The sequence below is a fragment of the Rattus norvegicus genome, chromosome 2, assembly GCF_036323735.1.
Source record: "Rattus norvegicus strain BN/NHsdMcwi chromosome 2, GRCr8, whole genome shotgun sequence".
NCBI lineage: Eukaryota > Metazoa > Chordata > Mammalia > Rodentia > Muridae > Rattus > Rattus norvegicus.
The window spans coordinates 194285468-194300247 of record NC_086020.1 but is presented as its reverse complement, the minus strand read 5'-3'; the positions used below and the strand labels follow the sequence as shown (position 1 = coordinate 194300247).

General features: G+C 37.4%; 1 protein-coding gene across 3 annotated transcripts in view; it reads left to right on the top strand.

Moving 5' to 3' along the window:
* Positions 1 to 14780, top strand: part of Magi3 (membrane associated guanylate kinase, WW and PDZ domain containing 3) — a 198882-nt gene that overhangs the window by 105221 nt on the left and 78881 nt on the right. For all 3 annotated transcript variants that reach the window (XM_039101721.2, NM_139084.3, XM_008761367.4), the window contains exon 2: positions 2294 to 2410. In XM_039101721.2, coding sequence (XP_038957649.1) covers positions 2294 to 2410 — 117 coding nt within the window. The remainder of the gene's footprint in view (positions 1 to 2293; positions 2411 to 14780) is intronic.

Genomic DNA, 14780 nt, shown 5'->3' with positions numbered 1-14780 from the left:
ATAATCTCACATCCAAATATGAAGATAACAGGAAGCAACAATCACTATTCCTTAATATCTCTCAACATCAATGGTCTCAACTCCCCAATAAAAAGACATAGATTAACAAACTGGATATGCAATGAGGACCCTGCATTCTGCTGCCTACAGGAAACACACCTCAGAGACAAAGACAGACACTACCTCAGAGTGAAAGGCTGGAAAACAACTTTCCAAGCAAATAAATGGTCTGAAGAAGCAAGCAAAGTGGAAAATCGAATAAAATCGATTTTCAACCAAAAGTTATCAAAAAAGATAAGGAAGGACACTTCATATTCATCAAAGGAAAAATCCACCAAGATGAACTCTCAATCCTAAATATCTATGCTCCAAATACAAGGGCACCTAAATGCATAAAAGAAACCTTACTAAAGCTCAAAGCACACATTGGACCTCACACAATAATAGTAGGAGATTTCAACACCCCACTCTCATCAATGGACAGATCATGGAAACAGAAATTAAACAGAGACATAGACAGACTAAGAGAAGTCATGAACCAAATGGACTTAACAGATATTTATAGAACATTCTATCCTAAAACAAAAGGATATTTACTGGTCCTTTGAGTTGGGGGTCTTCACTCTCTTCTATTCCTGTTATCCTTAGGTTTGATCTTCTCATTGTGTCCTGGATTTCCTGGATGTTTTCAGTTAGGAGCTTTTTGTATTTTACATTTCCTTTGATGATCCTGTCAATGTTTTCTATGGTATCTTCTGCCCCTGAGATTCTCTCTTCTGTATCTTGTATTCTATTGGTAATGCTTGCATCTATGACTCCTGATCTCTTTCCTAGGTTTTCTTTCTATCCTGAGGGTTGTTTCCCTTTGTGATGTCTTTATTGTTTCTATTTCCATTTTTAGATCCTGGATAGTTTTGTTCAATTCCTTCACCTGTTTGGTTATGTTTTCCTGTAATTCTTTAAGGAATTTTTATGTTTCCTCTTTAAGGGCTTCTACTTATTTACCTGTGTTGTCCTGTATTTTTTAAGGGAATTATTTGTGTCCTTCTTAAAGACCTCTAACATCATGAATTGTGATTTTAAATCAAATCTTGCTTTTCTGGTGTGTTGTTGTATCCAGGGCTTGCTGTGGTGGGGAACTGGGTTCTGATGATGCCGAGTGGCCTTGGTTTCTGTTGCTTAAGTTCTTGCCCTTGCCTCTCACCACCTGGTTATCTCTGGTGTTAGCTGGTCTTTCTGTCTCTGACAGTAGCGTATATGTCAGCACTCCTACAGACTGACTTTTTTCCAGCAGGATCTGGGTACAGAGAGCTGTGGCACAGGGTCAGCTTTGGTACAGGCAGAAACTGGAAGGATCCTCTCCCAGACTGTTCCTCGGTTCCTGTGTCCTGAGGGCTCCAGGAGGGTTCCTCTTGGGCTAGGAATGTGAGCAGAAGTGGTGGTCTCAACTGTGCTCTCAGGATTGTCTGTACTTCTAAAAATCCAGCTCTCTCCCCATGGGATCTGGGTACAGAGAGCTGTGTCTGAATTTTATTTCAAGTGCAATCGAAAGTCATGAGAATAGGGGCATCTTTACACACACTAACACTGACCTAATCTGTTTTACATCCCAGTCTGGTAAGTGTGTGTGAGGGGTGGGGAGAAAGGAGACATAATAAATGTAGGGAAACTGATTAGAAGGGCCTTTCCCCGATGAGAAATGATGGTGGTAGATTAGATTAGGATGCCTTTACTAATGCAGAAGCTGACCAAATTTGCCTATAGGCCTAGAAGACAGAGGTCGAGAGAAATCAAGGATGGCTTTTAGATTTTGGATTGTTGTTCTATCTGGGAACTGAGAAAACTGAGGTAGATGGTGAATGGGTTTGTTTGTCTGTCTGATAGTTGAAGTGCTTATCTGAAGTCCCAAGATCTGTCATCTGCGATGTATACGAGAGAGAGGAGGTTAAATAAAGATGACTTAGCGATGGACATGTGACCTGGATCTGGAGCTCTTAGGACAGGATGGTATTTACAGCCAGGAGACTGAGTGAGATTACTTCAGATGTTCATTATATTCTCCACTCTGTATGCTCTCCTGTCTCATAAAATTATATCCAAATTATATTGCAGTCATTATTTTAATTATAGTACTTATAATGATTTGGTATTACTTACCTTCTTGTAGGTCAAATACTAATTTCCATATCCTGTTATTAGCCAAGCGATTTAAAGATATTTGATTAATATTTTTATATATTTAAAGAAATATCTCATAGTTATATTTTGTTTTCTGTGCTTTTTTTTTTTGTAGGCAAAGTCATAAATAAAGATTTGCGACATTACCTGAGTCTGCAGTTTCAGAAAGGATCGATTGACCACAAACTACAGCAGGTCATCAGAGATAACCTCTACTTGAGAACCATCCCATGTAAGTACATGAGGGCATAGAGAAATGAGGCTTAACTAAACATCTAGAAGTAATTTAGCGAAGTGTTTTTTTTTAAAGAGATTTGAACAGTGGGTAAAAGTACTTGCTGCCCTGTCCGAGTATCGTTTTCCAAATCTACCTGGTTGAACTAGAGAATCAACTCCCACAAGCTGTCTTCTGACTGCCACATAGTCCGTGTGTGTTTACACACAGACACACATGCACACACATGCACTCATGCATTGAGGCCTGTGCACACACTAAATATTAAAAATGTATTTTGTATGAAATTGTGAAGACTATATTGGAGACAAGAATGAAACAAAAATTGAATATGAAGAAAATTCTCCTGAAGCCTGTATATGTTCAGTTTTTTTTTTTTTTTTTGGTTCTTTTTTTCGGAGCTGGGGACCGAACCCAGGGCCTTGCGCTTCCTAGGCAAGCGCTCTACCACTGAGCTAAATCCCCAACCCCCTTGTTCAGTTTTAAATAGAAAAGAATTGAAGACTTTATATTGTGACTTCCCACAAAGTGAGGACTACAATTTAAAAATATGTACTTAGCTGTTCTGTAAAAAATGTTTAATTATTTTGCATACATGAATGTTTTCCCTGCATGTATGTCTGAGCATCACGTGCATGCAGTAACCTCTGAGGCCAGAAGAGGGCATCAGATCTCTAGGGAGTGTCATTATAGATGGTTGTCAACTGGGCATGTCCTATGTGTGCTGGGGCTTGAACTTGGGTGCAGGGGTGGGCGGTAATGCTCTTATCTGCTGAGTCATTGCTACAGCTCCTGTTCACCTGTTCTTAATTAGATTTTATTCTAAAAACTAAAGTTCGAAAGCCAGTGCCTTAGACACTAAAACCAAGTAATCAAAACATTACTGGCTATAAAATCTACCCCTTTCCCAGTGAGGAAAAGAAGCAAATATTTCCTTCTGTGTGTAATCTATTTTGAATTTTTATTTAGTTATATGTCTTAGTGCAGAATCCGGATATTGATGTACTGGCGGGTTGTTGTTGTTTGTTTGTTTTTAATATGTAAATGAGAAGCCATACATACTGAATTTTGGCTTTAGTGAGTACAGGCTGGGGGAGAATAAAAAGTAGTAAACAAACAATGCAAAAGCATTCTTTTTGTCTGAATTACTATTTCAGAGTTTGTCTGTGAGCATCATAGCGATAGCAGGGCAGCTGACAGGCAGGCATGGTGCTGGAGCATAGCTTAGAGCTTATATTTGTCCACAAATTAGAGGCAGGGGGAGAGGGAGAGTGCATGAGCATTATCTGAATAACCTGGGCTTTTGAAACTCCAGACCTACTCCCTATGACACACTTCCTCCAACAAGACCCACACCTCTTAATTCTTCCCAAAAGTTCGACCTGCTGGACACCAAACATTTAAATACAGGAACCTATGGGACATTCTCATTCAAACCACCACAATTTCCCCTTTCAATTTATTTGTAGATTCTTGTGGATTCTACCTTTCATTCTGCAGTTCTTAACTGCCTCTCTTTTGTTTACTCTTACGTAATGACCAGTCTCTCAGCAAAGACTCCTTATTGTGGTTTCAGAATTACAGTTCCTCTATTCTTAGATCCTCACCCTGCTTAGACTGTTTTCCCTTCTCCTTCAATATCCCGCCATCTCTCCCAACAAAGAGCATGATGTAGAAACAAAGTGAAATAACAGAATTTGGAACCACCAATTCCCATGTTTTTTCTCCTCTTCGTCCTTCTTTTTCTTCCTTCTCCTTTCCTTCCTCCTCCTCCTCTTCCTTCTCTTCCTCCTCTTCCTCTTCCTCTTCTTCCTCCTCCTCTTCCCCCTCCTCTGTTATTATGATTGTTCAAAGCTTGTTCTATGCTAAATTTCCCAAGAAAAGTTTTTAGCAGTTTGTGGCTTTTATACTTTGTTCATTTGGATAGGTATTAAATTTGGAATCTTATTTTCTTTCCTTGACTATGTTAACTGAAGCAAGCAGTTATCTATTTGTTTGCTGGCATAAAGCCTTGCTTTAAAAGATTTTTATAGCAATCTGATTTTCATTACCTCTTAAGTAGCTTACCATTATGTTTGATGAACAACTCAGGACACCATTTTATTTATTTTATAAAATCACTCTATTGAAACAAACTCATAAATAAAAATATCATACAGCCAAATTAATGTAGCCACTCAAACACTTGCCCAGTTCCTGACTTGCTATGTGTCAACAACTTGTATTCAATTAGGATGGCCATCCCACAGCAGTGGGGCTTTACCTAGAGTTTTACATACTTCCTTCAACTACAGCCTTATTCAGTGATCCACCACACAAAGGAAAAACACAATAGTGTTGAAACTGTAAAAACCGTTGACTTTACATCCTCTAACATGATGCATGTGTCCTTTTGTATTCCATTGTTCCTCATCATCCTGTATTTTCCTGTTCTTTCTACTTAAAAAAGAGTATTATAAAAAAAAAACTTGAAAAACAAGTCATTCACCAAAATTAACCAGATCCAAAGTCTATATGTTTTAGTGAACTTCTATACATTTTGACTAGCCATTTGGAAGGGAAGCTGTGTAGCTCCAAATTGTATTTACACTCACACTGTTGGAATATATGTTATGCACTTATCCACCACCAAATCCATAAGAGAACAGAAAAGCTAAGTGTTAAGGACGAGGAAGGAATGCACTCAGTCAGTGGACACCAGCTATGAAGGAGGCTGTAAAGCTAATTCTCCTTTCTAATTCCATGGCCTTTTTAGGATAATGCTTTTAAGTTTCATAGATGTCGAGTTCCCGCTTCCCTTGATGAAATACATTATGGAAAGATAATGATGTACTTTTAAGACTGTCTTCCTTATGTGCTTTGCCCTTTTCATGTGTTGCCTTTTACTTTGCTATATTATCTTGGTTTTGCATTTCTCCACAGTGTGATATTTTGTCCTAGAAAGAAGCTACAACCTAAATAGTTTTAGTTCATAGGATGCAAGGAGTTGCAGCCTTTCAGAGCTTAATAGGACTTCTTAGCTTGTTTACATTCACATTTGTAAACGGAAATGTCGAAAATTTCCTACCTGAACCTGTAAATAAGGGTACATTAGTAGTGTTTAGCAAACTGAATGGTCATATCTGGTCTTTAAATACCATTCTTACTAAAAGATTTCAGATCTGTGTGGAGAAAATTCTGATAAAAGGTCTGAGAAAATAAAAGTATAAATGAGTCTAAATGGTTGTACTAGAAAGCATATAAATGCTTAAAACATTATGCGGACATACTAGAATTACACAGAAGCCACAAAGGGGAATTTACACTAACGTCCAAGCTTATTTAGAAGAGAGAGGTGCAGGCGGGTAGAAGCATGGTGTGCAAGTAGACAGGCACTCTTGTGGGAGATGCTGGGCTGTACAACAGTATCATGGTCCTTGGGAGAGGAAGAGACTGTGCTATAAGGCATTTTCTATACGACAGCATCAAGGAGAGCAGGGCAGAGTATGGCAGGCCCTGAGCCGAGAGATTAGAAATATAGATTCAAGAAGTCTAAAGTATCTGGAGAACTGTTTGGAAACTATAGGGTTAACCATTCCCAATGGTTACTTAGAGACATTTGAATTCTAAGCACTCTGAGCGGAGACCCCACTTGAACAAAGTTAAATTAAGCAAGGTCTCAAAGCATCAGGGAATATGCATGTAACTTTTCTTTCAGAAAGAGAGATTGTTTTTTATGTTACAATAAGAGAGACACCAAATATGAAAATATTTATGTCAAAAATCTAAGAAAAATCACTAGACATGAAAAAATAGTCAAATATGATCTAGAGTTTTCAAAATACAGGTCAGCTGATAGGAAAGATATAGAAATGATACATGAGACATACTACCACACAAGGAATGTTAGAGTTTTAAAAAATGTTCAAGGATTAAACCATGCAGTGAACACAGTCAAGAGAAAGTATAACAGCAAAAAGGAAGTAAAACTTAAAACTCAGATATAAAAACAGATTCCAGAATGCAGAAGTAAAGATCAATGAGTGTGAACACATAGAAATATAAACTAATCGAACTGAGGACCCAGCTATAGCACTCCTGGGCATATACCCAAAGATGCTTCACTATATCACAAGGACATGTGCTCCACTATATTACAATGGAAGAATGGATATAGAAAGTGTAGTTCATCTACACAGTGAATACTACTCAGCTATTAAAAACGAGGACATCGTGAATTTTGCAGGCAAATGGATGGAACGGAACTAGAAAATATCCTGAGTGAGATAACTCAGACCCAAAAGGACATGTATGATATGAACTCACTGATAAGTGGATGTTGGCTGAAAAATTCAGAATACCCATGGTATAATTCACAGCCAGATGAAACCAGATGAAGGAAGGCCCAAGTGTTGATATAGGGAAATATAGGGAGGGAGGAACCTGAGAGAGGGGAAGAGGAGGGGAAGGGGGTCAGGATCAGGAATGGGGGAGACAAGAGAAGCCCAGAGGGAGAATAAATAGAAATATGCAGCAGTGTGCAGTGGGAGATGGCGGTTGTGGGGACCTCTAGAAATTCCCAGACATGACGGATGTTAGAGGCTCCCAGGACCCAATGGAGATGACCGTAGCTGAAATGCCCAACAATGGGGAGATGGAACCTAAAGAGACCACCTCCGGTAGATAGACATGGCCTCCATTTGTGGCAGGGGGGCCCACCCATCTTTAAAATTTTTGACCCAGAATTCTTCTTGTCTAAAGGGACAAAAATGGAGCAGAGACTGAAGAAAAGGCCATCCAGAGACTGACCCAACTTGGGATCCAGCCCATGTGCAGGCCCCAAACCCTGATATATAACTGATAACATTGTTGTGCTTGAAGACAAGGGCCTAGCATGGCTGTCCTCTGAGAGGCTCTGCCAGCAGCTGACCGAGACAGACGCAGATACTTACAGCCAACCATTGGACTGAGGTCAGGGACTCCTATGGAAGAGTTAGGGGAAGGATTGAGGGAGCTGAAGAGGATTGCAACCCTATAGGAAAAAACAACAGTATTAACTAACCCACTAGCCATCAAGCAAACATGGCTAGTCCTTGGTCCCCATTAACACATGAAGCTGAAGACTGCATTGTCTGGCCTCAGTGGGAAAGGATGTACTTAATTCTGTAGAAACTTGATGTCCCAGGGAAGGGGGATGTTAGAAGGGTGAGGTGGGAGTGGGTTGGTGGGTGGAGGAACACCCTCCCAGAGGCAAAGGGGAGAGGAAATGGGGTGAAAAACTTGTGGAAGGAGGGCCAGAAAGGGGCAAGATTTGGAATGTAAATAAATAATAAAAAAGAACAGCACTCTATTATTATGACTAGTTACTATTTATTAGAATACACTGCCCAACAATAGTACAGTGTACATTCTTTTCTAGTAGGCATGAAATGTTGTAACTATGGTGACTGAACCACAAAAGGAGACTCAGTGAAGTAAGAATGTTTACATAATGTAAAATATGTTACTTCACTATAGTGGAAACTAAATTAGAAATTATCGACAGAATGAAATCTAGAAAATCTCCATACTTGGAAATTAAGTAATATTCCTAACTTGCTTATCAAAAAAAATCAACAGAGAAATAAAACAAACACAGCAACATAGCAGAAAAGTATCAAACATGTTGAATAAAAAATTTTCTAGGAAGCTAGAGCACCATTTGGATGGAAACATACTACATATTTGTATTAGTTAACAAAGCTCTCAGATGATACAAACATTTGTCTTAAGAATGGAAAGAAAAAGAATAGCATAAAGCAAAACTAGCTAGGAAAGAAATTAGTAGAAGTGAAAGCAAGACTTAGTGAAATAGGAAATAGAGAAAAACAAAAGTTGATTTGTTTTTTGCATCAATTTGATTGATGACCTAAAAATATAACCATACTACTTTGGAAAGAGAGAGAGACAATTAGATGAATTAGGTGAATATTAAAAACATTCTGAGAAATTTTATACTGAAATAAATTCCTCAAATTGTATGAAATGAACAAATTCTTCAGAATACTAAAACTACCAGTGCTCATTCTAAAAGATAACCCAAAAACTTTTCTTTAGAGAAGTTTATAGTTGGTAATTTTATTATAAAGAAAACTTCAGGTCCAGATAGTAGGTAAATTTTCCAAAAAGAAAATCAATTCCATACATTTTCTGGACAATAGAAGAGAGGATTTCGAACAAATCTTATTGGCTACGAGCACTTCCTGCTCATTCAGAGGATCCATGTGATTCCCAGTGCCTAGGAGGCAGCTCACAACTGTCCGTAACTCCAGTTCCGACCTCTGGGGGCGGGCAGAAGGCATGGACATGTGTACAGACATAAAGCACCCGTTATGTAAAGTGAGCTAATAATAAAATAAGCGGGGACAATTCCCAATTCACTCCGTTATTTGAACATTATTGTACGTAACTGAACAAAAAGTAGACAAATATTAAAATTAAACAATAGTAGACTTCAAATTTCATGAACATTGATTCAAAACATTTAGTAGTATTTCAGCAAATCAGTATGTAACAGTATATAAAAGGATGTATGTTAATTAGGGCTTATTACAGAAATGCAAGGTTAGTGTATAACTTGAAAACAAGTATGACACAGTAGAGGAGAAAGTGATATTTTTTTATATATGTAGAACTTCTTATATTAAATTTAATTCCCATTAACATGAGAGTGTCTCAGAAAGCCAGTTTTTGCTCATTGCCTATCCATGCCAAATTACTATTTCTTGCCTACCTGTAATATTGGGACATTGTTCTTCTACCCTCCAGTACAGTGCTAAGCTTTGTCACTAGAGGGCACAGGAATGATTCTGGAAAAAGAACAGGTTTCTTCTCTTGGTTTCAGCTTTTGTCTTTTTGCTCTTGCTTTGCAAAAAAAAAAAAAAAAAAAAAAACTAGTTAATTTCAGCAGTACCTAGCAGTCAGCTCCTCAGAGGAATTTCAGTGATACCAGTGAGGCGCTTGTCAGCATAAATAGTAGAGCCCTCATTAGTAGCGTCCTTAATTCTACTGTTACATCTACTTACCAATTGTTACATTGTGGCGGCTGTGGTGGATCAAGCTGTGTTCCTCACTTGATACAATAGCACCTAGAAGAGGTTTCTGGCAAGTTCAACAAGTGTTCCAGTTGTTTTTCTATTAAAACACCCTTTACCCACTACCACTCCCCTGGGCAGCTTGCTGGTGACTCACTAACTCTAGACTGTTCTGACCCACTTCCTGCCTTGACCCACTGAAGTGGCATTGTCTCCTAGCAATCCAGCAAGATTGTTTACTCTTACCACACCTGCATGAATGAGATCTGAAATAGAGATTTTGGGGCATGTTCCTCCATGGCAGGCTGCACTTGGGTATTTTTCCTTGGGTATAAGTTGGTACTTTTCAGAGTTATCTCTTAGTTCTACTTAGAATTCTTGTTAAATCTCAGTTAATTCTCTGTAAATACTGTTAATAGTTCTTTAACCATCCTGTTACTTTTTCTTTCTCTTTTCTGAATCCTGACTGTCAAAGAATTGGTAATGATAATGGTCTCAGAAAACAGACTCTCTAAGAAGGGATCTTGAGGGAGGTTTTGGTTGTATTCTTGATCTGGAACCAGTGCTCAGTTCTTTGCAGTGAGGAGTAGGAGACTTAAAGCTCATGACAAACTGAGGACTCACATGAGTTTAATCATGGGTTTTTTTTCTGTGGTTGACTATGACAAAATGCCAAATGAATCCAGTACTTATGAGCCCAATGGCTGCTGTACTTGGTTGACAGAACAGTAATGATAGCTGCAAACACTGTGATCTGGGATGGAGTGTTGCATAGGGAGTCCTGTACTACAGGAAGAAAGTAGTACGCTTTGTCTAATATTTTATTATTATGAACTAACAAGATTTTAATAACTTTTAAATGATTTCTACCAATACAGACACTTAATAGAGGAAATCTTTTAAAGAATGGAATATTAGTACAATATGAGTGCCAAATAACTAATTTAAACCATGTGTGGTGGCTAATATCTTTAATCCCAGAACTTGAGGCTAAAGCCAAGGGGATGCCAACAAGTTTAAAAGCAGCTTGAGCTGTAGAACAAGACCTTATTTCAGAAAAAGTTCTGTAGATTTGATGGCATAAACTCCCAGAATGAAAGTGTAAGACACATTAAGCAACCATTATATTATTTGTTAACCTTTGGTCTTGACAGATATTCCAGGTAGAGATTTTTTTTGATTTTTGTAGTGATATTCTCAGCTTGTTAAAAGACTGTTTAAAAATGTCTTCACATTGGACATTAGATTACAGATTGTATCATCTAATTTTTATGATGAAAATATTTTGTGTTTCTTTTCAGTTTGATTTTACCTTGAAATATCTAATGCTTTTACCTCAAAATTTCAAATTATCATACAGTAGTGTTTCATAATATTTACTGCTTATTTTTGCATTTTTCTGCTATAGTGTTTATGAAAGATTGAACTTTATAGCAAATACTCATAGTGAAAAGTGCCAGGGGATATTACTGGGTGGTATTCAAATAAGTAACCTTCAGCTCTCCCAGCAAAGTTAATAGTATTACAGGGAGTCCTATGTTGAAACTGCCAATTTAAGAGCTTAGTTTTCAAAACCTGCTGTTTCTTGAAATGGCACTCACAGAATTTGTACGAAGCATAGCTATGCATATGATCACATTGATGTTGCTTTTGTAAGAAAGACACACCATTACAGACAGGGACTTGCAAACACACTTTTAGAGAATAGCTGCCAGTAAGACTGGATGGATTTTAAATGGTGCTTTCGTACATGCACTGTCCTATTGTCTGGAAACCCAGCTTGAACAGTTGATACTGGTTTCCAGTGTTGTCCACTCTTACTTTCAGTTGATATCAGTCAGTTTCTTTAAACCAATAAGCTCTACATCAAATTGTTAAGACTGTTTCTCACAGAATTGTAATGTAATTTATTCCATTTTCCTTATCAACTTAATTTATTTTTAGGATTTAGGAAATTTGACTGGTAACCTTCAAAAAATTTCTACATGTAAAGATTTATATTAATAAACCAGCTTATATGTTTGTGAGAATGTAGAATGATTTACCTTAGGAAAAATAATTTGAAATTTACATGTAAATTAAATATACATTTAATAATAGTAAATATACATTTAATAATAGTAAATATACATTTAATAATAAAGTTAAATATGCTATTCACCATATGATTCAGCATTTTCATTCTTAGGCATTAACCCAATATAAATTAATATGATTCTATTTAAAGACTTATAAGTTCTTGGCTTCTTTAGTTATAATAGCCAAAATTGAGAAATAGCCCCAGTGCCCATCAGTGGTAAATAGATCATCAGATATTAGTATCTCTTTATAGAGGTATCCTACCCATAAACAAAAAGAAATTTAGCACAGGAAAAAAAGAAAATCTTTTTTGAAAAACGGTGTCCTATCTAGCTGTTGTAGAACTCTATTATGTAGACCAAGCTGGCCTAAAACCCACAGAGACCTTCCTGGTTCTCCCTCCCAAGTGCTGTGATTAAAGGTATGCCCCACTGCCCAGCCTAAAACAGAGACCTTTAATAACATAATAGACCAAATGGAGCTAGCGGTTAAATACAGAGTTCTTTATGCAACAGCAGTGGCATACACATCCTCAGGCCACACACACAGTCTCTTTAACAAATTTAAATATATGAAGTGTCTCTCCTGACCATAGTGAAATAAACTAATAACAGGAGAAAAGCAGAAAACTACAAATGTGTGGAAGTTAAAACAGGGCACCTTTAAATAACAAGTGGCTGAAAATAGGAATTACAGTCAAGTTGAGAACTTATCTGGCATCAGTAAAACTGAAAATACAACATACCAAACCTTACAGGATGTGATGAAAGTTACGAGGGAAACCAGTCACCTGAGAATTTTAAACTTTGTGCTTGAAGGACCAACAACAGGGAGAAGCTGAACCCAAAGTCAACAAGAGGAAGGGATAGCGATGTTAAGAGCAGAGATAATTAAATACAAAATAGAAAGGCCATAGAAGAAATGAGTGAAGCCAAGATTTTGAAAATGAACAATTGGCAGAGCAAACCTTAGTGTCTAAAATAAGAAAGTGAAGACATGAAAACTGATGTGAGAGTTATGACAATACTAGGAATAACTGTACACTATGCAGTTAGTAACTAGAGGAAATAGGTAAGTGACTAACCAGAAACAAAACCTTACCAGGACTGAATCATAAAAAATCAAAAAACATGAGGAGACCTGTGACTATTGGGGAAATTAAAATAGTATTTTTCAACAAAAAGCCTAAACCCATTATAACTATTGACCCCTAGTCTTAAAATATTAGTAAATCTAATTCAGTTAAAACAATAATCTGTAATGAATAGGTGGGATTTATACCTGCAATATGAATATAGTTTAACCTATGAACCAATAAATGTACATATACATCTCAGTTAATACAGAAAAAGTATTTCACAAAATTTAATATTCTATTATGATTGAAAAATACCATACTCATCAGATTAGGAGTATAAGGAAAGGAAACTACTTCAGTATATAGAGAGTGTATCTGACAAGTCCACAAGTAGCATCACACTCATCAGTAAGCTTTTTCTATACTATGAGGTGACATACGAGGGAAGTTTATTGCTGCTATACTGTTCAGCACAGTATAGAATTCTAGCCAGAATAATGAAACAACAAAAAGACATAGAAGTCATTCTGCTTGGAAAAGAATGACAAGGACCTTTTTTTTTTTTTCAATAAAAGACATAATGTCATACGTCAGAAGAAATTAAACATGGGTGCGTCCTAAGCCTCGTTCCAGACTAAAGAGGCCAGATGCAGACAATTAGTATAGGCAGCCTACTGTTCCATGCACAGGAGGCTTCTATTAAAAGCAAACTGTAATGTCAGTAGATCAGCTGCTGCCATAGAAATGAGGCCACAGAAGGTCCTAGGAAAACTTGGGGCTTGTGGTTTTTTAAACTCACAGCAATTATACTATTAGAATTAGTACATTTCATTATAGGTAAGTTAATACTCCAATACAATGACCAAACCTCCGTTTTTGTATTATTTTATTCCATCAGTAATTTAAAAATAAAAGTTTGCTAAGAATTTGGTTGGGATATAGGTCAGAGGTAGAAGGCTTATCTGACAAGCTTGCTCCCCAAAGTAGCATGGTGGCACATGACTTTAATCTTAGCACTTGGCAGGCTGAAGCATGAGGATCACTCTAAGTTTGAGAACAGCCAGAGCTGTACTGTGAAATCTTGTCCCAAAAGAAAAAGAATGAGACACCTAGAAATTAACCTAAATGAGTATAAGGTTTCTTTTTTTTAAAAGATTCATTTTTTTTATTTTATGTATATGAGCACACTGTAGCTGTCTTTGCACATCAGAAGATACCATTACAGATGGTTGTGAGCCACCATGTGGTTGCTGGGAATTGAACTCAGGACCTCTGGAAGAGCAGTCAGTGCCCTTAACCACTGAACCATCTCTCCAGCCCCCATAATATTTTTCTATAAGATAAGACTAAAAAGATCTCTCTTTCCACCATCTTGGTGCCTTTGGAGGCCTGCTGGGAACAGGACTTCTAAAAAAAAAAAAAAAAAAGCAAGTATGTCTGGAAGGCTGTGGTGCAAGGCCATTTTTGCTGGCTACAGGCGAGGCCTCCAGAGCCAAAGAGAACACACGGCTCTTCTTAAAATTGAAGGTGTTTATGCCCAAGATGAAACTGAGTTCTACTTAAGCAAGAGGTGTGTGTACAAAGCAAAAAACAATACAGTGACTCCTGGAGGCAAACCAGACAAAACCAGAGTGATCTGGGGAAAAGTAACTCGGGCCCATGGAAACAGTGGCATGGTTCGTGCCAAATTCCAAAGCAACCTTCCTGCAAAGGCCACTGGACATGGAATCCGTGTGATGCTGTGCCCATCCCGGATCTAAACTAATGGAGAGTAAATAAATAAAAGTAGATTTGTGCTCTTGTATTTTTTTCACATCTGTCCTAAAAAAAAAAGACTAAAAAGATCTGAATAAATTGATGGGAAGTGCCTCTAAAACTTTTTTATTACACTTATTCATTCACTTGGGAGGGAGGAAAGGTCAGAGGGACAATGTGAGAGACTCAGTTCTCTCTACCAGGTTGGTCATGGGATTAAACTCACTTTACCTTGTACGCCATCTTGCCAGGCAATAGAAATTTCTGGTTCTTTCATTTTGAGCCTTCCTTTTATGTATTTGATTCTAGAAGCTATAGAGGAAAGTTATTACTGGAAAATAACAAATTTTGTATGCTGTTTATCAGTTTATCGTGAAAATAGAATAATTGTAGCATAATAATA